The 23121-nt window shown below is 57.3% G+C and overlaps 3 protein-coding genes across 10 annotated transcripts in view; 1 reads left to right on the top strand and 2 right to left on the bottom strand.

Annotated features, from left to right (window-relative positions):
* Positions 1–142: 142 nt before the first annotated feature.
* On the bottom strand, positions 143–14918 carry ZBTB47 (zinc finger and BTB domain containing 47). Of its 2 annotated transcripts, none has more exons than XM_055321482.1 (6): positions 14831–14918; positions 7735–9309; positions 5975–6122; positions 4389–4504; positions 3800–3944; positions 143–3679 (listed from the first exon to the last, which is right to left on the bottom strand). In XM_055321482.1, exons 2-6 carry the CDS (start codon positions 9226–9228, stop codon positions 3306–3308), a joined length of 2277 nt encoding a protein of 758 aa, XP_055177457.1. In that variant the 5' UTR covers positions 9229–9309; positions 14831–14918; the 3' UTR covers positions 143–3305. The 2 variants fall into 2 exon arrangements, with proteins under 2 accessions (XP_055177457.1, XP_055177456.1); XM_055321481.1 differs by lacking the exon at positions 14831–14918 and adding an exon at positions 12909–13049.
* LOC129507184 (translation initiation factor IF-2-like) lies at positions 13032–23109 on the top strand. Of its 3 annotated transcripts, XR_008663935.1 has the most exons (3): positions 13139–13596; positions 17913–18021; positions 22195–23109. XR_008663935.1 is itself a non-coding variant. In XM_055321483.1 (2 exons), exon 1 carries the CDS (start codon positions 13032–13034, stop codon positions 13587–13589), a length of 558 nt encoding a protein of 185 aa, XP_055177458.1. In that variant the 3' UTR covers positions 13590–13596; positions 17061–17732. The 3 variants fall into 3 exon arrangements, 1 of the variants encoding a protein (XP_055177458.1); XM_055321483.1 differs by lacking the exons at positions 17913–18021; positions 22195–23109 and adding an exon at positions 17061–17732 and having other exon boundaries at positions 13032–13596; XR_008663936.1 differs by lacking the exons at positions 17913–18021; positions 22195–23109 and adding an exon at positions 17784–17843 and having other exon boundaries at positions 13523–13596.
* Positions 18212–23121, bottom strand: part of NKTR (natural killer cell triggering receptor) — a 53178-nt gene continuing 48268 nt past the window's right edge. For 4 of the 5 annotated variants that reach the window (XM_055321478.1, XM_055321475.1, XM_055321474.1 and 1 more), the window contains 3 exons: positions 22219–22275; positions 21586–21690; positions 18212–21000 (listed from right to left, as the gene is read on the bottom strand). In XM_055321478.1, coding sequence (XP_055177453.1) covers positions 20913–21000; positions 21586–21690; positions 22219–22275 — 250 coding nt within the window. In that variant the 3' untranslated portion in view covers positions 18212–20912. The remainder of the gene's footprint in view (positions 21001–21585; positions 21691–22218; positions 22276–23121) is intronic. The other variant, XM_055321479.1, reaches the window with a different exon arrangement.

Here is a 23121-nt window from a genome sequence, read left to right as displayed (position 1 = left end):
TGGGAGACGGGGTCTGGAGCGGCTCCAGGGCACAGGGACCCATGCAGCCTGCCGCTGAGCTGCTCGGCTCCCTCGCTCCGGTCCAGGTCTTTCCAGCCAGCAGGCGGGGCAGGCAACATGTAAAGAAGAGGCTGGGCCAAGGGACAGTTGTACGGATTTTATTCCCCTTCACTCGTGTCCTCACCCTCCTGCTATCGTCCCCCCCTCATGCACTTGGGGCCCAGACATCAAAGGTCCACACGTCCAGCACAGCCATTCCACCACCGCTGAGCCCCCAGGGAGGGGAGCTGTGGCAGCACACGCCAAGGTCAGAGGCCAAGGCTCTGGCCTGGCCCGTGGCCCCACCTCATCTCTCTGCTCATCCCCAGCTGGCCCAGGATCAGGGCACCCGGGGGAGCTGATGAGGGGGCAGGCCTAGGTTTCAGACCCGAATTCTGGGCAAACGGGCTGAGAAGTTCATCTGGACTGAACCCTGGCCCCCCAGCCCCTCTGCAGTGGGAGGTGATGATCCTGACACCAGTTCCCTGCCACCAGCCCTGGGAAGTGGGTGACAGACACCCCAGTCCCCTTCATCCAATATCTAGGTGCTTGTTCACTTGTTTTAGAAACAAAAGGAAATGTAAAAGCTGGTAAAACAAGAACCCCGACCCATACTGGCACTACTGAGGTTCCATTATTGCTTCAGACCCTTGTGATCTGGCTGGAAAGGAGCTCCTGCCCACACTGGCCCAAGGGGAGGAGAGCATTTAGCACCAGGGACCAGGGCTCCTGCCTCCCAGGGACAGGTGGGGACAGGTGGGACAGGTGCCTCCCAGGAGAGGGTTTGGCCGTGCCCACCCACAGCTACAATGACCCTTTTGACCAGAGCCCAGCCCACCGTCCGGACCCGTGTGCTCAGAGGAGAGGTGTATTAGAACAGGGAACCCAAGGCCTGGGACAGAGTTTTGATACCCCGCCCCAATACTCATCTCCAGCCTCTGCTTATTAAAGTGTGGCCTCACAGGCACCTGGCCTGGCCAGGGCCGCCCAGGCTCACTGAGTAAGGCTGCAATGGGGCTAGCTGGTGACAAGGCCACTGGTGCCTATGGGAGACCCTGGTGTCAGTGACAGGGGTTGGGGAACCCATGGGGGTCCCGACCTACAGCGCACTGGGGGAGATCAACTTTTAGGGGGGCAAATGTGAGCCAGCTCTGAAGAGCTGCCAGGCACTGGGACCAGAGGCTAGAAGTAGCAAGGAAGAGGAGGAAAGAGAGTGGGGGGGACCCTGAGGACGTCATGGAAGCCCAGAGATCAAAGGGCGAGGGGGAGAGGGAGCTACGGTAAAGCAGGAGCCTGGAAGCCTCAGCATTGGGGTCGGGGAGCTGCAGAACTGCGGCCAGGCCAGACAGGGAGCCTTCCATTCTGAGGGAAGGGCCCACCTTCTCTCTCCAGAGGACGGCAGGACCGTTCTGAGGGTACGTCTGTAGGCTTTGGCTCACCGCCCTAGCCCTACGATGCTGTAGCCCCAAACACAACTAGGCCAGGGCACTGCCCCCTCTGTGCCCAGAGAACAGTCAGGGCTGTGTAGCTTGGATTATAAATCCTCAAATCACTTGGGCTTCTCGGACCTGCCCACATCTGTACAGAATAAAGTGCTTCGTTTATTGATGATTAAAATGTCCCCAGCCCCCAGCCAGCGCCACGGGCCTCACAAGGAGGTCAGAGGGGTTCCAACCCCCTCAGCCCTTGAGCTGAGGGGGCCCAGTCCCCCACCGTCCCCCCCTGCCCCCTGTTGCTGTCCCCTCCCTTGGGCTTAGGCCTCTTCCCACTCCAGCCATGCTTGGGAAGGTGGTGGTGTGGGGGTAGTCATGGGGGTTTAAGGTGCAGAGTATAACAAACAAAACTGTATAAACACAAAAGGAAAGAGCTTAACTAGGAAACACGTAGCTTATGGAACCTTCCTCCCCTTTTTAAAGGCAGGAAATAAAGACGTTAAATGACAACAAAAAAAGGGTGTCCTATTAGTGCCAGCCTCATGGGGGCAAGCATGGGGCACAAGCTGGGGCTCCCCCAGAATCCCCACCCCCCCCACCCTGGGGGCCTGAATGTGTGGGCTCCTCAGTGACAGTGCTACAGGTACCCAGCCACAGTGCAGAGGCCCAGGAAGGACAGGGGTGCTGGACACCAGCCTGGAGTGGGTTGTGGCCAGGCCTAGGAAGAGGAGGAGGCCTCTGCCTTCTGAGCAGGGATGGGTACAGACACACACACATCTCCTCTGCTGCGGAGAGACGACCAGGGCAGCTGGTGAGGACCCGGGGGCTCTGTGAACAGCAGCCCCGCCCCCTGCCCCACTGATAGCACCTTGAAACCTTCAAACAGTGCCTCCTTCTCAGGACCTGCCCTTGGGGTTCTCCCATTTGCAGGGACTCTTGGACTGCAGCCCTTGGGATCTGGTGCTGTGGGAGCCAGCCCGTCTGCCCACCCAGGGCCTAGCTCCCAGCCCCCTGAGGCCCAGTGGCTTCTGGGGATGTCCTCTCCTGGACTTGGGGACCTCGGTGCAGCCTGGTACGGCTCAGGGATCCCTGCGCTTGCTGGCAGGGGGGTGGGTGGGTGAGCAAATGCCTGGGGTCCAGCCCCGGTCTCCCCCACCGCACACGGTGCAAAGCTGGGTCTGCAGCCTTCACACTTCACCCTACTCCCTCCACCACATGCTCATGGGAGTCCACACTCAAGCCCCTGCCCTGGTGTCCACAGCCCTCAGATCCACGGCTTCTTCCCGGGAGGCTGGCACCCCAACTTTCCCCCAAGCCCTCCAGGATGAGGGGGCAAGTTGGGGGGCACGGGGGAGGCAGAGATGAGCCACTGAAACTGACCGAAGCCTGCCTGGCCAACCCCCTAGGGGTCAGGCCTCAGCAGAGTGACCGGTCACACCTGCTCCCCAGCCCCTCCCTTCCTGCTGTACCTGCTGCCTCCAGTACCCGCCTCACCTGGAGGGGGTGCTGCAAATAGTTTCCTCTCTTTTCTTTTTCCTTCACTTCCCCAAAAAAATAATAATAAAATAAAATAAAATAAAGGCTTCAAGGAGTCACTGCAAAGGGGGGCACTTGGGAGTGAGGTGTCCTCCACCTGCACTGGGCCCCCAGCCCGCACACCACACGGTCAGGGGCCTCAGGCGGCACGCGCCCAGCCGCGTCCAGAGGTGGGCCCGGCCGGCCCGGTGTCGGCCGTCCTCCCACAGGAAGGAGGGGAGGGCGGGAGGGGTCCCCCCCCCCAGGCGGCCCTGGGCTCCGGGCCACCCACCCCCACCTGGCACGTGCAGGGGGCAGTCAGTTGTTGGCGCTCATCCTGCCGCCCGAAGCGGCAGTGGTGGAGAAGAGGGGCGGGGGGGGCGGCAGGTGGGGCGGGGGCGGCAGCGTCTGGGGCAGCCCCGGGAGCAGGGGCAGTGCGTGCGCTGCCGCTGCCGCGGGCTGGGCGGGGGGCAGGCCTGGGCCCGAGGAAGGGGGGCCGTCGGCGGCCAGCGGGTGACTGACGCGGAAGCACTTCTCCTTGTGCGCCTTGAGCATGTTGGAGAAGCGGAAGCGCTGGCCGCACACGTCGCAGGGGTAGGGCTTCTCGCCGGTGTGCGTGCGCCGGTGCCGCTTCATGTTGGGGCGGCTGGTGAAGCTCTTGCCGCAGATCTCGCAGATGTACGGCTTCTCCCCTAGGCGCCGGCAAAGCGGGGCGTCACTGAGGGGGCGCCCCAGCGGCGGGCACCCCGTTCGCCCGGCCCGGCAGTCCAGAAGGCAGCGGGGGCAGGGCCGAGGGGGGCCCGGGGGGGTACCTGTGTGCGTCTTCATGTGCTCGTCGAAGTACTGCTTCATGTTGAAGTCCTTGCCGCACCACTGGCACATGAACTGCTTGTGGCCAATGTGGATGCTCATGTGCGACCGCAGCTGGTACTTGTACTGGAAGCGCTCGTTGCAGTTCTGGGGGTGGGGTGGGGGTGAGGCCCAGCGCGGGCGGGGGCGGGGAGGACACCCTGGGGGACGGGCCTGGGGCGGCCGCTGGCAGGCAGGGCCCAGGAGAGGGTGAAGTCCGGGAGTGGGGAAAAGCCACAGAATGGAGTCCTCAGGCTTAGCGCCGAGGGCCCCCCAAATCCTTGCGCCTCGTCGGGCGCCCTCCTCATCCCCGCCCGCAGCCGTCTCGCTCTGCCTCAGAGGTTCCTCCGTCCACCTCCCCAGAAGGCCCGTCCCAGGCGTCCCAGGCGTGGTTTGGGCCCAAGGAGACCGACCGCTCGCCCTGAATGTGCCGGGCGGGTGGGGCGGTGGGCAGACTCCACTGCCCCCAGCTCCCTGGCTTTTAAGCAGCGGCTGCAACTGATCCCTGCCCATCCGGGGTGGCCCCTGGGGCAGGGGCAGAAAGGGACTCACCTCGCATCTGAAGGGTTTCTCCCCAGAGTGCTGCAGCGAGTGCACTTTGAGAGACATGCTTCGTTTGAAGGACTTCCCACAGGTCTCACAGGTGAAGGGCATGTCCTTGGTGTGGGCTGCAGGGCAGGCCGTTATGTCTCAAGGTAACCCCCATGGCTCCTCTCGGGGGTCCCTGCCTGGCTGCCTCCCATACGGGGCCTCCTGGGATGCCCCCCTATTCCAGGGTCTGCCTCAGAGCCTCAGGCTGGGACCTGGGGCTGACTTGCAGGCCAAGCGCCTTCCCTCTGGGCTAGGTCTGTGCATCTGCTCTCAAGTCTGGTCAGACTAGCATGGAGGCCCTCGTGTTCTTCAGCCTCTGGCAAAGGCTGCCTCACTCCCAAAGCTTCCAGGAGAGAGCAAAGGACCTCAAGCAGGATTGACTTCAGCTCAAACCCTGGCCCCACCGCTGACTCCCTGCACAGCCTCTGCGTGCCCCAGTGCACCCTTCTACAGAGAGGCTAGGAGTAGTCTTAGGCCTCAAAGGTGGGCTTTTCACGGGATGACACTGAACAGTCCAGAGGGAGTTAACTGTGCTCCCCTCAAAACCACAGACAGGTGAGGACTAACAAACTCTTCAAGGAAGATCTAGGAGGAAGCAACTGGAGCCAGAGAGGTCATCTCCTTACAGCTCGGAGCTGGGGAACCCAAGCCCAGGAAGACCACTAGTCCTGGGCTACTCAACATGCTCCCAGCTGGGACCTCCATCCAGGTGGCTGCAGAAAGGGGGTTAGGCCTGGCCAGGAGCCACACCTCCCTTTCTTTGCCTCCCTTGGGGCCCTTGAGCCCCGAGCAGGCAAAGAAAGGAGGGCCACCTGAACCCCAGGCTCCCTGTCAGGCTCTCTTAGAGGGGAGGGACAGCCATGCCCAAGGCAGAGGAGTAGCCCAGCATGCATTTGCGGGGCCTTCCTCATTACCGTGTTTGATTCAGAGAAGCCTGAAGCCCTGTAAAGGCTGGAAGGTGAGGGCAGCCCTGGTGGCGCAGCGGTTTAGCGCCGCCTGCAGCCCAGGGCGTGATCCTGGAGACCCTAGATGGAGTCCCACATCGGGCTCTCTGGATGGAGCCTGCTTCTCCCTCTGCCTGTGTCTCTGCCTCTCATTCTCTCTCTGTGTCTCTATGAATAAATAAGTAAAATCTTTAAAGAAAAAGGCTGGTAGGTGAGGAAAAATTTAGATGCACAGCTGTCCTTAAACTGAGACAGGGCCTGTGTCAGCCCATATGGCACTTTGTGTAATGGAGGGTGGCCACAACCCCATACTGAGATGCACAGTCTGGTTAGCAGTGTGCCACCTGGATTCTGGCACACTTGTCCGCCATCTTGTCCAGGAGCCCTTGTGCAATGTGCAACTTGTCCAACTGTACACAGTAGCCCCGACCTCTGAGTCTATCCAGGTCACACCTGCCACTACAACCAGCCTCCCCAGGCTTCCCAATTGAGAGGGGCCTTCTCACACCTTCCCAATACCCTGGGATGGAAGTCCTTCCCAGCACAAGCAACAGCTGGCCCAGCTCTGACCTCAGGCCCCATCCTCTCCCGGCCCAGACTCACCAACCATGTGCTTGCGCACATGGGCCATGGTGTAGAACTTCTTCTCACAGATCTCACATGAGAACTTCTTCTCAGCATAGCCATGCACAATCTTGTTGTGCTCATGGAGGGACCAGAGCTTCTTAAAAGCTTTGCCGCATGTCACACACTGCAGGGTGAGAGGATGACAGGTCCCGGGTCCTGAGTCCGGACCATATGACCTGGAACAATCTGCCCCCTCTGTGGACCTCAGTTTCTCCACCTGAATTGTGCTGGAGGAAGAGCCCTCAATGTCCAGTGACCTGCCAAATCTGACGTTCTGGGAGTTGGGAAACGTTCTGGGTAACTCCCTGGAAACCTACCCAAGGCTGCAGCCTGGGCGCCCCCCCCCCCATCCTTGACCTTAGCTTGGGTCAGGGGCCACCTATACAAGGAAGCCCCTACTACTCTGTGCTCATCTCAACAAGGTACCTGTCTATAGAGGGGAGACACATAACTGGCTGAAGGGCCATGACATGTGAGGAGGCCACACACGCTGTGCGTGGAGAAGCCCTCCTAAGATAACAGGCCCACCAGGGTGGCACACCATCTCTGCTGCCTCCCCCCTTCTGGGACCCAAGGAGAGAGGTGCCAAAGGGCCAGCTTTGGGGATGGCAGGAACTGCAGGAGGTCTCGTGTCTCATGAGGAAATGGAAGGTGGTGGGAACCCTGGGGGCTGTGCTCCCCTCCTGCTCTTGTCCTACTGATTCCTGAAGGACACACTTCTAGAGGGCTGGAGTAGGTCAGGGCATGAGCAGAAATGGGTCAGCGTGTCCAGGTCAGAAGAAGCACATGCATCTTTCTCCCTCAAGAGGAAGATTCAGGTGTGTGCAGGTGGAGAGGCAAAGGGCAACCCAGCGGGCATGCAAGTGGGAACAGGTGCAGGAGGGTGGGGCAGGAGACCAGGTAACCCCCAGGTAACACTTTCTCCACAGGGCACAGGAATTAGCAATTAGCTCAGGCAATTAGTACCCGCCTACCTGCTGCTCCTACAACTTCCTCCCGGCCAGAGAGATAAAAAGCAGCCTGGCGGGCCCTGTGCTACCCAAACCCTGAGAGGCCAGGCTGGCACACACTCCGGCTGACCCAAGGTCTGGCAGGCAGCCCAGCTCCCCTGCTTGGCCTCGGCAGCCCCTGCTCTTCCCAAATTTCTCATCCAATCCCTCTTCCCAGGCTCAGGCCAGCTGGCATCTCCAAAGAGCTGACAGCAGGGGCTTCCTCCTGCGGGGCCACCCCTTGCTCTATCCAGACTTTGTAGCAAAGTGGAAATGGTGCCCCCTCTGGGCAAACCCTACCTTACCTCATCTGTGCTTTTGTGCAGTGCACGATCCGTGAAACTATACATGGTGGCCCCGCTGGCTTTCAGCAGCTCTAGGATTTCCTAAAAACATGGGCTCCCCCCTCCTCAGAACTGGCTACCCACCAGCCACCAGTACACAGACAACTCCCTCTTCTCATCCTCTCCTTGGCCCCTCTGGCCAAGGGTACTGTTTGTTCCTGTCCGATCTGTATGTGTCTCCATGTGCCAAAGCCGAGGTCTACCTGCCTCCTGCGGGAAGCCCTCCCTGACTTATCCCCTGGGCTCTCACCACCCTGGGCCCGGGTTGGCCCCAAGGGCCCAGGTAAGCCTGGCCTCCCTAGCCTGTGTGGGTGATGCAGGCAGCAAGACACTGGGTGCGTGGCCTGGGTGGCCATCCCATGGACCTTCCGCCTACCCCAAGGAGCCCCCGAGGCCCACCCACCTGGATGTTGCGCTCGCAGTCTGTCTGCCGGTGCAGCAGCAGCTCGCTCTCCAGCAGGAAGCGCTTGCCGCACTGGTCACAGATCTGCATGCGGCTGTGGGTCACGTTCATGTGCTTCTCCAGGTACCAGCGGTTGTTGAAGACACGAGGGCACTTCTGGCACGGGTGGTGCTGCTTCTCTTCCAGCTTCACCTTGGCCCCCAGCCCGTCAGCGGCCTGTGGCCCCGCGCGGGCTGGTGCAGAGGCTCCTCCCGGAGCCGGCTTGGGCCTCTTCCCGCCCCGAGGCCTGGCCTCCTCGGGCTCAGGGGGGCCTTGGCGTCTGGCGTTCTCTCGAGACCGCGTGGCCATACGACTGTGGGCAGGGGGCTCTGCCCTGCCGCCCCGCCGCCCCGCCGGCCCCTGCCTGCTCGCTGCCTCCCCCTCCTCATCCTCATCCTCCTCCTCCGAGCTCTCTTGATCCTGCTCACTGTGCCCTTCCTCTTCCTCCTCCTCTTCCTCCTGCTCGCTGTGTGCTTCCTCCTCCTCGTCTTCCTCCTCTCCCTGACTGCCACCCTCCTCCTCCTCTTCCTCTTCCTCCTCCTCCCCTCCACTGCCACCACCCTCCTCCTCCTCCTCGTCGTCCTCCTCTTCCTCCTCGTCCTCCTCTTCTTCCTCCTCCTCGTCCTCTGAGCGTCTCTGCAGCCCGTCTTCCCGGCCCAGCACCATGGTGGCCGGGCCCGTGGTGGTGCCCGGCTTCCCCTCGGGCCCCGTGGACACGTGCAGAGTCTGGTTGTTGAGGTTCACCTCCACGATGATCTGGGACTGCTCCCGGTGGCTGTACGTACCAGCGCCCCCTAGCTCCTCCTCCAGCCCCTCCCCACCCTCCAGCTTGCACAGGCTGCCCGCTGGCCCACCCGCCTCCTCCACGCCACCCTCCTTCTCCTCCTTGAAGAAGGGCTGAGCCGGCCCGATGGCAGCAGGCACTGTGCCACCCGCGGTCCCTGCCCCGTCCTCGACACGCACAGAGTAGGGGTCAGGGCCCTCCCGGGCATAGATCTTAGGCAGGCCTGGGGCGTCCGCCTCCTGCTTGATGTCGCAGTAGTAGGGTGGTGCGGCTGGGGTGCAGCCGGTGGCCGGCTGGGCCAGGGCCACAGCGCTGGGGCCCGGGGGGCCTAGGGAGCGGGCGTCCAGCAGCTCCTGGCAGGACGCGGCGATGTCAGCCATCTGCAGCAGCGAGGCGGCACTGAGCACCTCGTGGACGTTGGCCGCGTTGACCAGCAGCTTGGAGGTGTAGATGAAGTTGAGGATCTGCTGCAGGCCGCCGGGTGCCAGCGCCTCCAGGGACAGCTCCACGCGCTGCAGCTGCTTGTTCTGGGTGAAGAGCGAGTGGAAGAACTGGCTGTAGGCGGCCAGCACGCCCTTGTGTGCAGGGAAGACGCTGCGCTGGGGCACCAGCACCAGGTCCACGTCGCAGAGGTCAGGCTGGAAGAGGCGCTGCTCGTTCAGGCGGCCCATCAAGCAGGCGAAGTGCAGCGCCACGTCCTCCACCAGCGAGAACTCGGCCGCCGGTGAGTCTGTCGTCTTCTCAACCAGCAACTGCGGGGCAGAGGGCACAGGTCAGGTCAAGGCCAGTGACCTGGGCAGCGCCCACCCTCCGGGAGGCAGCCTGCCCATCACTCCTAGCTCCACGTTCTAGTAAAGGAGCCGAAGCTCCGGCAAGGACGCAGGGGAACCAGGACTCCAGCCCGAGCCAGCCGCCCCTTAGAGCTCAGACTCCAGTCGCGACCGTCGGCTCCTGGGTGAGTCGCTAACCCTCCTGGGCCTGCAGCTCTTCCCCGTGAAACAGGAGGTCATCCTGCGCAAGGAAGGGGAAGAAAGGAAAGAGGAAGGAACGGGGACTAGGGTCACCGACATCCAGGAGTGCCTGGAACCTACGGGTTTCCTGGGATGTGGGGCTTTCTGTGCTAAAACCAGGGCCAATCCAGGCAAACTGGGGCGAGGTGGTCGGTCCCCCCAGACCCGAGCATTCCTTCAGCACGTCCTGAGCTCCACGGGTTTTCTGCCTCATACTCACTCACACATACAAATGAAGCCACCCTGCCCAACCTCAGGTCCCTCAAGCATGAAAGTCAGGCTCACCAGCTTACTGCTTGGCCTCTGGCTGCTACTGCACCCCTAGGGGTAGTACCTAGGAAACCTCTCACCTCACCAGCAGTGGGGGCCTCAAGGCCTGGGCCCAAGGCTTTGCAGGGGTAGAAATTCTTGTGAAGAAATCTAGGCCCAGGCCTTGGTCCCACTGCCCTGCTGGAGGAGGCTGATGGGATCTAGCCTGCCCCTTCTTACTGGGCCAGGCTGCTGCTCACGGCCTCAGGCCTGGCTGCCAGCAATTCCCCCTCATACAGGGGTTCTGTGGGGGTAGAAGGACAGAGCTGAGTTTCCCATCTACCATGCTTAGAGACGGGAGGCCCCGAAAGCCTGCCCTAGACCCTCTTCTCTCGAAGGCCCTCAGACCCCAGGACAGGTATGGTCCAGGCCCACAGGCTCTGAGATGGCCCCATCTTGGAAGCCACGCTACCTGGGGCCTTTGGAGCCTCAGAGAGGCCCTCAAAATCTGGTGGGTCAGATTATCAGGCCCTTGAGCCACATCTAGAACCCGTGATTTGTCGAGAAATAAGGGCTGGCTTAATCATGCCTGGCTTCTCCATAGCAGCTTTCCCAAAAGGTGGACCCCACAGGGGGGCAGGCTGCCCACTGCCTTGCCTGGGCCACAGGTGTTCACTTAATATCTACCGACCACCTGCCTGCCTGGACCAATCCCACAGGTCCCAGCCTCTGGCCATCCTCAGGCCCTGTCTAGCTGGGTCAGAGGCTCCTATATTTGAGAGATACCTTGCCCCACTGCCACAATGCCATCAGCTCTCTCCCCCAAGCACCTCCCTGCAAGCCATGGGATGAAACCCCAGTCCCTTCCATCCATAGCCAACCCAACTGTCCGTGCTAGTCCTTCCATTGGTGGGGGAGCAGTGGGTGGGCACAGACTGGGCTGGGGGCTGTTATCTATGTTCACCTTCTCAGTTGCCTCAAGGAGAATCAGCCCTGGGCCTCTGGATGAACCTGGAGGAGCCACAGGGGCAACCTGCTTTCGGATCAGCCCTGCCCCGCACCCCCACCCCTGCGTACTACCCACCCTATGCTCTCTCAGCTCACAGTCTGGCCAGCCTCCTGACCATGGACACCATCTTCCTTGAGTTCTCCCACACTGCCTTCCCCGCAGCCAAGAAGCCACCCATCTTCCCCTCTGTCTCAGGGCTGCTGGCCTGTCCAGGCCTGGCCAATCTAACAAGGATATTGTGCCAAGTCCCTCCCATCTCCCTCCTCTGACTCATTCTGATTCATCTTCTGGGACCAAACTCTATTGCCCAGATGGGGAAACCAAGGCTCAGAATGGGTTCTGTGAGCAGAAGCAGAGCCCCTGGCCTTCCAGCTTTGCTAAGGCCACCCTTTCCCTGATGGACTGGACTAGACACCATGCCATAGGGATGGATTTCTTGGCTTTCAGTTACTTAAAAAGCAGGAAGAGGCATCTGGGGAACCTCTGACTCAGGGGACCGGCTGGGCTCCCCGGGACCCCACCACTACCTCAAGCAACCAGCAACCTCCTCCCCTGAGCTACTGCCACCTGCGGGTCAGGGAGGGCTCAGGATGCAACTTAGGTTGTGACAGGCAGGGCCTCTAAGGGCCACTGGGGGGCCAGACAGTGGCAGAAATGGCTTTAGATAAGGGCTTCTTAAAGCCAAGCCCGTTGAGGGGAGCTCATCCTGGGTCCCAGAGCCCCAGTACCCTCCAGTGCCTACCTGGCTTTGGAAAGAAAGGGGAGTGCCTGACCTTCCTGTGTGCAGATCTGGTCCCTCTGGCCTCAGCAGGGAAGGAGGGATAGGGGTTAGCCTGGAAGATACTGGTGCCCCCAAAGACTCCATTCCCAGGGCAGTAAGCCCCAAGCCAGCACCACCCTGCCCCCTGGAGGGGCCTCAGACTCTCAGGCACCCTGGCGGGACTTCCTTGACAGGGCACAGTCGTGCTGCCAGAGTCCATACTCCAGCGGGGCTCAGCCACCACCTCCCCCTACCTGGCACCTCCCATGCAAAACCCACCAGCTGCGCCTGCCTCCCTGCCCAGCCAGATGTGCCAGGTCCTGGAAGTGCACATATCCCGCCCTATGGGCCGGGCCAGCTGCAGCCACACACCCCACCCTCAAGTCCAAGCCAGGTCAGCCTGTCTAAGATACACCATCAGGCCAGTGGTCAGACACCCTGTTGCCGGGAGCCTCAAGCCCTCAAACTCTACCTGCCAGCGACACTGCAGGGTGGGGCTTGGGGGAGTGGGAGGTCAGGTGCCAGGGACACCTGCTGAGATTGCTCACCAGGGCCAGAGCCTTCTGCATCCCAGGGGCACCCTCAGTGCCATGAAGCCACGGGCTCCCTAGACTGCCAGATACCTCCCTGGAGGCCCTGGGCTGAAACCTGGGCACGATCTGCACCCCCCCCAAACACCCACGCCAATCCTCACTGCCGGGCAGCCGGGGGTGGGGCCCACCGGAGCAAGGGGGAGCAAGGGGGCACAGGTTCATGACTTCCAGCTCCTCCTCTTGGAGGGGGGGTGTCTGTGCCAGCCTCTTCTGTGCTCATGGCCCCATTCCTTTCCCAGGACACAGGCCCAGAGAGGGCAGAGGACTGGCCCAAGGTCACACAGTAGTTTGGACCGGAGCTGCGGACGTCCCGCCCCAACGCACCCCGCTTGGCCCCGTCGCCCCAAATCCCCAGGCAGGGCGGCTCCGGCGCCCACGTGGCCCAAGGCCCAGGCGGGAATCCGACCTCCCCCCTCCCCCCTCCCCCCATCACCCAGTCCGAGGGCGGCGCCGTCCCAGGCTCGGGGAGGCGCCCCCCTCCGCGGGTGCCTAGCGAGACTCCAGCCTCTCGCGCCCGGCCCCCACCCCAGGAATTTAACCCCCTCCCCGCCGAGGGCCGCGCCACAGCGCCGCGTTCCCGGCCGCGGGGACCCGCGAGAAGGGGCCGGGGAGACCCAGCGAGGGAGGAGATGCCTCCAGCTCCTCCGCCCCGAGCCGGCGGGCCTCGCGCTCCGAGGGCACAGCGGGCAGGTGGGCGGATAAGCGGCGGGACAGGCAGGGCCTTGCGTACCATGGTGCCGTGGCGCTGGGGGCTCACAGGGCCCCGCGGGATCGCGCTGCCCCCGGCGGCCGGGCCGGGGCCGCTCCATGAAGCGCCGCGCTGGGGGCCGCCCCCGCGCAGGGCCCCGCGACCATGGCCCCCGGGGGCGCGGCCGGGCGGGCGGAGGCGCAGGGCCGCGGCGAGTCCGGCCGCCGAGCAGCTGCGGCCCCAGAGCCTCGGGCGCGGCGGGCGGGGGGCGCGGGGCGCGGGGCGCCGATTGGAGCCCGCGCGTCAGCTGGGGCCGCCGTCTGGACGCTTAAAGGGCCAGGCCGCCCTGCGCGCCGGCGGGGGGCGCGGACACGCGTGGCGTGCGCGGCCCCTGCGCAGGCTGCTCCGCCGCGGGCCGCGGGGGCCCCCGGCCGAGCCCCCCTGCTCCCATCCCAGCGGGCGGGCCCGGCCCCACAGTCCCGCGCGGAGCCCCCGTGCGCCGGGAAGTCCGTCCCAGAGTCTAATCTCGGTGCCTTCCAGCTGCGCCACAGGGGCGGGGGCGGAGCCGGAGGCGGCCCCGAGGCCGGGACGCTGGGCGCGCCCACTCCCCCACTGGCTGCCGAACGGCTTCCACCTGCTCCCCTGAGGAGCCCACGCCGAGACCGAGCCCTCGTACCCCAGCCTCGCTCGCCGCCCCCCACCCTCTGGCCCGGGCTGCTCTGACCTGAGGGTGAGTCTGGGACCTCCGGCTGGCGCCCCCGCCCCGCCCCGCCCCGCCCCGCCCCGTGCCAGGACAGCCCCGGGCTCCCTGTGCCGGTGGCCCCACCCCTACCTGGTGGCCTCCTCCGGCCGCCCACGCCCACAGGGGCAGGAGATGCGGGACCGGACCACAGCCGCAGTGACCAGGCCTTTAAGGTGGCCGGCCCAGGACCCTGGCAGGGAACAGGCAAGATGAAAGGAGGGGGGGCCAGAGGCCCAGGCCCCGCTGTGCCCCTGAGCCGTGTGACCTGGCCACTGCTGAGTAGCCTCCCCGCTCAGACTCTGCTGGGGAGATGCAGCCAGGCCTGCGGAATGCTGCTCTGGCATGGACACCAGTGGGGGCAGGGGGCTCGCTGTGCTGGCAGGAGGCTGCAAAGGAACGCTGCCAGGCTGAGCAGGCAGGCAGCAGGGTGGGGACCACGGGGCGCTGGCCTGGCAGGGCCCAGGTGGGGGCTGGACCACTGCGGAGAGGCGGCCTCTGTGGGCCTCTCGTGCGGCCCATGCCATCATTCAGATGCCCTTCTGGGCCCCCACCCCACCCCAGGCTGGCTGCTGCCCCACTTTTGGTCACTCTGATAGGGCCCTTATCTTGGCAGCACCCGTGGCCCTCCACACACACGTGCCCTGTGCTTACACAGCAGCCCCTGCCCAGCTGGAGCAGTAGCCCCCGGGTATGCAATCTTCCTCATGAGTGGGCAGGGACTCTGCAGCCTGCTCAGAGTGACTTGGTTCTGGGCGTCAGGGGGAGGAAATGGAGCAGAGGTGAAGATCCCAGGCAGGCAGCACCATAAAATCTGATGCACTGTCCTGTAAGATGGCAAGGGCCTCCTGAGCCAGAGGCCAGGGAGAAGACATCTCAGGGGCAAAGAAGATGGGGGTGACCAGAAGAGTGCCAAGGGGAAGGGGAGGGATACACATAGCTAGATGGCGTGTGGGGTAGAGAGATAGACCCTGGTAGATAAAGGCATGGGAGGAGAGGTGGGGGCACAGCTGGGGACGTGCCCCCGGAGGCGGCTGCTGCAGACATCCTATACTTCTGTGGCCCTGGTAAGTGCGCAGACAGCTGGTTCAGCTCCCAGAGGCCTCAGGCTGGGGCCAGGCCAGAGTGGCCAGCATGCCTGACCAGCTGGTCACCTCAGGGCTGCTCTCTGCCCCTTCCTCCCTTCCAGCCCACTTCATCGGACCCAGGGGGTCCTGGCACTGACCTGGGAAGTGGCAAGGGAAGGATCGTTGGATGAGGACAGTGAGGCCCAGAGCAGGACAAATCATGCAGCCAGGCACCAGTGTCAGGAGCTGGGGAAAGGGGAAGTTGGGAGACAGTGGCCTTCCCGGAGGGCTAGGAGGAGCCTGGCAGAGAGGACTGCACGGGACACCCCTGGGCCCGCTTCCAGCTAAGGCTTGGCGAGGGGGTGTGGCCAGCGTTAAGTAACCAAGGTAGGGCTGCTGGCCTCCTCGGGATTGGCCTTGGCTGCTGCAGTCAAACCAAGGAGGGGCTGGGTTTAGATGGGAAGAGAGGGAATACTGGGGTCTATAGTCCATCTACTAGGGGAGCCCCAGGGCTGGTGGGGCTCAGACGGGGCCGCCCAGAGCTGAAGCCTGGAAGTGAACATTAACTAGAGCAGAGGGGTATGCCCGGCGGAGAGAACGGCCCCTGCAAAGGCCAGGAGAGGAGACAGGGCAGCATCTGCAGGGAGCTAGAGGCGGTTTGATGCGGTAAAGCCCAGGTTCTTGTTGGGCGGGAATGGCCTGACAGGGATGGCAAAATGGCTCTTGCCTTTGGAGAGGGCCCTGCCCTGGGAGCTTCACTTCAGGCTCGGTCACGGCAGGCTTTCTGGAGGGGTGGGGTAGGACTTGGTTATCAGGGAGGAGAATCCCAGGCCCCAGGAGTTATAATCCAGGAGTTTGTAGAGATAGGTGCAGAGCTGGGTGATCCTTGGGACAGTTGGGGCTGGGTGCTGGCAAGGTCAGCAAAGCCATGCCCCCGCCTTGAGAGGCCAGCTCGAGGGTGTTCTCGCTTCCTTAAGCATCTAGCCCCGTTTCTCTCCCATGGCAAGGAGGAGAAAGAGACCCAAACTGTGCTAGGGCAGTTCCCAGGCTTGCTTGGGGACTCCGGACTACACCCCCCCCCCCCCACTGAACCAGGGAAGAACAGCTCAGCGGTGGACGGGGGCATGGGGGTGGGGGTGCCTGCATGTGCAGGGCTCGGCCTCCCTAGGAGGGCATGAGGCCATGTAGCTGCTGCAGCTGAGACAGGACAGCAGTGGGCTGTGCCAGAGAACAGAGGGACAATACGGCATCAAGCCCATGGGATGACAGGGCAGCTCCAGCTGCCCACTAGGGGCTGACCAGGGCCCTGCAGGGTCGCGAGCATAGAGCTCTGGGTGTGGAGCTGGGGGTGTTGCTCCTGTGTTCTGCCCCCACGGAGCACCACACTAATAGGCTGCAGCTGCTGGAGGGTGGGGCCTAATTCAAACCAGCAGGTTGCCCAGTTCCCTCCTGCTGTGTAAACGTCACAACCTTGGCATTCCATGTCTCACCAGCAGCTTCCAGGGTCCTCTCCCACCCTTTCGGTTCAAGGGACCCTGGGCTTCTCCACATGAAACCTATGGGCTCCTACCCTCCTCCTGGAGGCAACCCCAGGGGCCGGCATCCCTGGACCTTGATGTATGCTCGGTTCTAAGTATTTAATTCTCACTGCTTTTAAGAGGCAGGCCTTGGTCTCCCAGATTTTCAGACGAGGAGCTGAATTACAAAGGTCAAGCAATTTATCTAGTTATCCAACTAGGAATTGGCAGAGTAGAACTTGAACCCAGGCAGTGTGGCTCTGGCTCAAATCCCTTGGGACTGCCATAGAATAATTGCTCACAGAGGTCCCTTGCTCAAAATAAAATCAAGTGAAGCCAGAGGCATTGAGGTTAGTGGGGTCCTGCTCAGCCGTTCTCTGAGAATCTGGCCTGCTGGTAGAGATGTTGGTTGCAGGAGGACCTGAGTGACCTGAGGCTGGGAAGCGCCAGCCCGAGCCTCCATCCATCAGCCCTCTGGGAGGGCACCACCGATTTCCACAACTGCCGGTTGTGCACACCCTCTTTCAGGGCTCGTGAGCCAAGCAACAGGCAGTCCAAGTCCTCTTAGTACACGTGAGCAGTCAGAGGCTCGGGGTCACTCCTTTGTTACCGATTTCCTCGGCCCTCTAGCCTGGTCGAGGGGACCCAAACAGTCCTCAGGCTGGCTGTGGAGCTGTGAACAGAGGTCCCAGGGTCTCCAGGAGGCAAATATTTGGCCTCAAGCTCGCACAGCCCCTCTGGGGCCTTGTGATCCACAGGGAGGAGGAGAAAGGGGCAAGGGAGCATTGCCTCTACCCTCTACCAAAACCTTTAAATGGACGGTTAAAGCCTCCTGCTTTGTCATGGTGGTGCGTTCCCCCTGTTCTTCCAGGGCCCCCCAACCTATTCGTGATCGGATTCGAGGCTGCCTACCACCCCTAGAGCATCCAAGGACTTCTTCCTGCCCAGCACGATTCCTCTCAGCTTGCTTCCCAGCTCATTCTATCCCAAGTTCCTCATGGGACTTCTTTCTAGAAACTGAGTCCAGGCTCTTTCAGCCTGAGGTGGGGCTTCCAGGCCTCACCTGGCCAACTAATTTGCATCACTAGCAGGGCAAGGTTCTCTCTACACCGATCACAGCTTCCTCTCCCTTCCCAACAGTGATGCCTAGCCAGTGTTCATGGTCATTTGCAACAGGGGTACTTTTCTTGAATTCTCTTACCCTTTACTTAATGCCCAGCTAATTCAGAACAGTCAAGACTGAAGCTCTCAACGCACTTCCCTCCAGTACTGCCCTGCTGATCTAAGTGATCACTATCAGTGAACAAAATGCTGGAACTCACTAAAAAGGAACCTCACTTGGGGATTTTCCTACAGCAAAAAAGACTGAAATTTTCTTTAAATCTTACCTCATCCAGATTTGACTTTTGTCAGGGATTCTGACTTGAGGGTCTACTGTTAATTCTGAAAACTGAATCTCTGCAAGTCTGTGAGAGATTATGTTGTATTCACTAAAAAAATAAATTCCTCTGAGTTCTGAGGAGAAAAAAGTTAATTGTACTTGCCCTGCAAATTCTCATGTGGACACTAAAAATATCATGAATGTTTTCTCTAGGAGCGAGTGCTCTGTGCCCAGTGAACCACTGTTAGGGAGGATGTACGGAGGCTGTACGTGGTTTCACAGGTAAATGTGCTGTCCCTCGGCAGCAACTACCAAATAAGATGGGACATATTCCTTCCTTAGCAAAGATGTCTGTATGCAAGTCACCTCAGCTGAATGACAAGAACAAAGTCTGGAGGAAATCTGAAGTTTGCAGAGGAAGAAAGACCAAGCATCATCAATGCTTCTCTGGGTAGGTGAACATTTCCATCACGGCCTGAAGTTCTCTCCGGCTCCACCTCATGCCCCACCACTGATACTAAGGGACAAGATGAAAATGAGCTGCAGAGATGAAGTTTCTTTACTGGCTGGGTCAGCAAAGAGACTCAACACTTCAGAAAGATCTGAAGTCTGGATGAGTAAAGAAAGGAAACAGGCACAGCTTTAGACTAAGTATAGATTTTAATTTCTATGAGGTCCCTCTTTCAAGTTTTAGGAACATTTAAATGAAGTGTATACAAATTAGATACTGCCAATATGTACAAAAGTATTTTCTACAGTTTTTGAACAATACCAGCTATATGTTTCATTTGCAGTAAACAAGACGTTACAAAAACAGTCCAATAATACATTTTCTATTAAGAAGCACAATACACAACATAATTAAATTTTATTAAAAAATAACTTAAAATACAGAACAATCCCCTCTAGGCAGAAAAGCTATTTCTGTAGTTCATTCAGTAAACACACAGTTGAATGCTGCGGCTGGAAACAATCAACTCTTCCAAGGGCCCACCTTTTGGGGATGAAACTCCACTGCAATGGGCAGTTAATGTCTGGGGTCCGCAGGGTCCTAGAACGGCCCACGCCACCCCCCACCCATCCTAGGACCCTGCACCTATGCAGTCACTCCTGTGATTATGCTATGTTCTATGGCAGAGCTGACCTGATAATAGGGAGACTTGATCAGCAGGCTTAATCTAATTATACAAACCTTGAAACAGTGGAGGAGGGCAGAGGGATGGAAGCATAAGATGGGCCACTGAGGGTTTGAAGACAGAGGGGAACACACAAGAGGGAAAGCAAGCAGCTTTCAGGAGCTGAGGGAGAAGCCTCTGGCTGAGTCAGGGAACTGAACAAACCTGGAAGCAGATTCTTCCCCAGAACCTCCAAAGAGGAATGCTGCTCTGCTAACCCGGGATTTCAGCCTGGTGAGACCCTGAGCAGAGAGTCCAGCCACACTGTGCCAGACTCCCAAGCTACAGAACTGTGAGCTAAGAAATGGGTGTTGTTAAGCTGCTAAGTATGGGGTAATTTGTTACATAGCAATAGAAAATGAATACATTGTCCAAAGGTAACTTTTCCTAACCTAATTAGATTTGGCAGTTCTGGTTTGGGTTCTGAATGCCTTTTTTTTTCCCCACGGAGTATTACAGGCAACTTTTGAAAACCCTTCACATGAATAACACATTGTTCTGTATTCACTAGGAAGTACGTTTGTTTGACTTGGGTCTTGTTTTTCAATGTACTCTCGTCTATCAATCTGGCAAACAGCTGACAATTTAACCCTGTTTATGAACTTTTTATGGGTGATGATTTTATTAATATATCCATGGTCACCCCTTCACCCCTCAAGGGTTGTCAGATCCCTCCAACTGAGGGCTCTTTCCCACTTCCCAAGTACCCCAAGCAAGGCCTGGGTAGGATGGTGCAAAGTTCCATATCAAACATCCAATATGAATTTCTTCTGCATAACTGGCTTATAAACTGGCACTAAGGTGATTAAGTACACTTGGGGGAAAAACTCAAAGATTAAAAAAAAAAAAATCACACCAGTTTCTACAGGTCAAATCATTTTTGGAGGAACCACCCAAAACCGAACATGTGTAATTTGTGCAGTACTGTATGGCGCTCCCTTCCCCTGTCATCCTGTACTCACTCCGTCACGCAAGGGTTCACTGAGTCAGAGTGGGTCACAGAAGAAAGAGGAGAAACATGCTGGTGCTTAGAACAGTTTAACTGCTATTGTGGTAGATCTCTCTTACTTGAAAGACTCAAAGGCCCTCCAAAATGTCTCCAGGATGGTGGCAGTGAGGTTTTTGGTAGTACTTTGAAGTCCAACTCTTCAATCCGCTCTCCTAGAGGCACACATGCCAGTTATGTGCAGCAGCCCTGAGGGGCCACACAACTCCCTGTGCCAATCCTGCCTGCTCCAGGGGGTCCCAGGCCACACCGGAACTTGAGAGTAAGCTCTCCAATTCTGAAAGTGAATATAGTTCAGAAGGAACCATGCCTGGTGCCAGCGAATTAAAAAAAATAAAAATAAAAAATCATTTCTCTCTCCTATGAGATTCTAATAATGTAAAGTATACTTAAAGAGGTACCAAAAGGTACCGAGCACCAAAACATGAACTGGAATAGAATTGTTTTTTATAATCTAAACTTCTGATAGTATTTATTAAAAAGCACATAAAACATTAGGGCCTTAGAGACAGTGCAGGTATTATAGTTAAGGCTGATTTACTCTTCTTAACCTCACCAGCCAGCCTGGAGTAAGACAGATGGGGGGCTGTATGATGACCACTTTCCTGATCCTCTGAGATAAGCAAGAAGGAATGAATGAATGAAGAACTCCAGAACCACTGCCTTATCCTCCTGGCTACCATTAGTATCAATTCTGGGTGGTTTGTTTTAAGAGCACAAATGTATAAGACGGTGTAACTGGTCTATAAATATTTGGCCACCTTTAACAGTTCTTCACAGTTCTGTGCCTGGCAGCATATATGCTAAAACCTGAAAAACGGGCAAAAATAATCTGTATTCTAAGGAATACATGAGATGGAAAGAGACAACCTAAAGTAATATTGCAAATTATACTTAAATTTCATGATTTCTTGATTCAAGAAAATGAAATTCATTTCCATAGTTGGCTACTGTAAAATGTGGCATAAAAATATTTTTGGGAGACATATCTGTATTTTAAATTCTGTGCACATGTAAATGAACAATAACAAGAAATGTCTATTTTTCAAACTTATCTCTAATATTGAAATAGAACAACAGACTGCCATTAAGTTTCTTAAACTTTTAAGTTACCAGATATTTACAAATAATATATAATTTGTATCAAAAAAGGGGACATTTTCAACTATATGTGCTGCTTTCACTGGGGCTCCGGTGATGAGAGTAACTTCGGTCACTTTCACTGTCGGAGCCATAAGATCTACAACTCCTGTAACAAAAGAAATATACAGACACCTTTTAACTTCAACCCTTTGAATTCTTCTTAAAGCTTCTTTTTTGATATGAGTGGCTTGAAAGCAATACTGATGTGGCATAGCACAGTGGGTAGATGAGTGGGGTCCTGACTGTGGCAACAGTGTAGACTTTTCAAAGATGTTTTAAATGACAGATGGTAGTAATATCAAGGTTAAGATAAAGAAACATCGCATCTTGGGAAATTACTTGAAATCCACTCATGCAAATGAACAGAGTAATTTTCCATGTTACCCAAAATGAACATCAATATTTAATTAGACTGAAGAAGGAATATAAAAAAAGGCACATAACGAGTTTCCTTAAAAACATAGAAATCAAAATGGGGACCCCACGAGGGATGAAGGTGGGGCAGGTATGGATAGGACCACTGGGATAGTGCATCAAGAGGACCTGGCAACGGTCACCATCAGTTATTCTGAAAAGTATTCAGGGAGCCAGTCACTTTGCTAGATCCTAGGGACATACACAGTGGACAAAGTCACCTCCCACACCAGTGCGCACAGCACACCCTCTAGTCATCTAAAGGAGGGAGACTCACCTGGATCGCCTGTTATAACTTCTGCCTCGGTGGTAACTGTCACTCCTCTGGCTCCTACTTCGACTCCGACTCCTGCTATAGTAGCTATCGTAAGTGTAGGACCTGCTTTAACAGCAACAACACAATATTCAATTTTCCCATTCAAATATTCACATGCTTCCACTTCTATTTATGATCTGATCAGTGTTCTCTGAGAACATGGGCATTATTACAGGACAGTGTGAGGGACAGATTTGCACAGCAAGTACTGGAAACATTTAACAAGTGACCCAGGGAGACTTACCACGTTAAACAGAAAAATGTTAATTTCTTTTCTGCATTGAAAAATGTTACAAAGTTAACACTGACTTAGTTAACACTGAATCTGGTGGATCTTTTTAGGCAATTATATTCAATAAATACCTGCCATCAGGTATCAATTTTCACTTTTGACACTATAGAGTACAATGAGCCAACAGATAAAAGCTGGTCAAAAAAAAACCTCATGCAGATAGGATATGATTTTATGAGAGACAAATACATGTGTTTAAATTTTTCAATAGAATACAACACTTTCTGAAAGGGAATGAAGGGTTTATAAAACAAGGCCTTTCAAATCTTCCCTCACAGGTGGCTCCCCATCCCTGTTCATACCTGGACCGACTGTGGGGATCATACGAGCTGCTCCTGGATCTGCTCCTGCTGGATGTCCTAATATGAATCACATGAGGGACTATCATCTTATAGGTCAGGATAGGCCATATAAAAAATCTAGACATTTCTTTACCATCAAGGAAAAAACACCATGAAATCCAGTAGCTGTATCTACTTCATTTATCAAAAGAACACTGGATTTTAAAAAAGCATGTTGGATTTCATTAGAAAGATTACCTGAGAGGCGAAAGAGGGTTTGATGAAGCTGGGAGAACATGGGTCCCACATGCTCCACCCTGTGGCCTCTTATTAACAAATCAATCCTCTTATCCCAGTCCTAAACCCAAGCCAAGAGGTGACTGCAGATGTGAACTGAGGTCAAAGAAGATATACTGGAGGGAGGGGGAGATGGTGGGCAGAGTTGCTTTTTTTTTTTTTTTAAGATTATTTATTTATTTATTCATGAGAGACAGAGAGAGAAGCAGAGACACAGGCAGAGAGAGAAGCAGGCTGCGTGCAGGAAGCCCGATGTGGGACTCGATCCCGGGACTCCAGGATCACGCCCTAGGCCGAAGGTAGGCCTAAACTGCTAAGCCACCCGGGGATCCCTGGGCAGGGCCTCTTAAAGATTTCTACTGCTTCTTTCCTCACTCTGAGAAAATCACATCTTGAAAAAAGCCAGTGAGAATCTGACAGTTCCTAGAAAGAAACAACTAGACAAGACAATAGGCCTGTCTGGTATTCAGTGATGGTAGGATTCTTTTCATCGGCTCCCACCACTCTGCCTGTGCAGCCCTTGAAAAGCAGACAAAATAAATAAATAAAATAAAAAATAAAAATAAATTAAAAAAAAGAAAAGCAGACAGGATGCAGACCACATGGTAGGGTTGGTTCCCCACACTC

This window comes from Nyctereutes procyonoides, unplaced genomic scaffold, assembly GCF_905146905.1.
Source record: "Nyctereutes procyonoides isolate TBG_1078 unplaced genomic scaffold, NYPRO_anot_genome, whole genome shotgun sequence".
Taxonomy (NCBI): Eukaryota; Metazoa; Chordata; class Mammalia; order Carnivora; family Canidae; genus Nyctereutes; species Nyctereutes procyonoides.
This window is presented reverse-complemented; position numbering and strand designations above follow the sequence as displayed.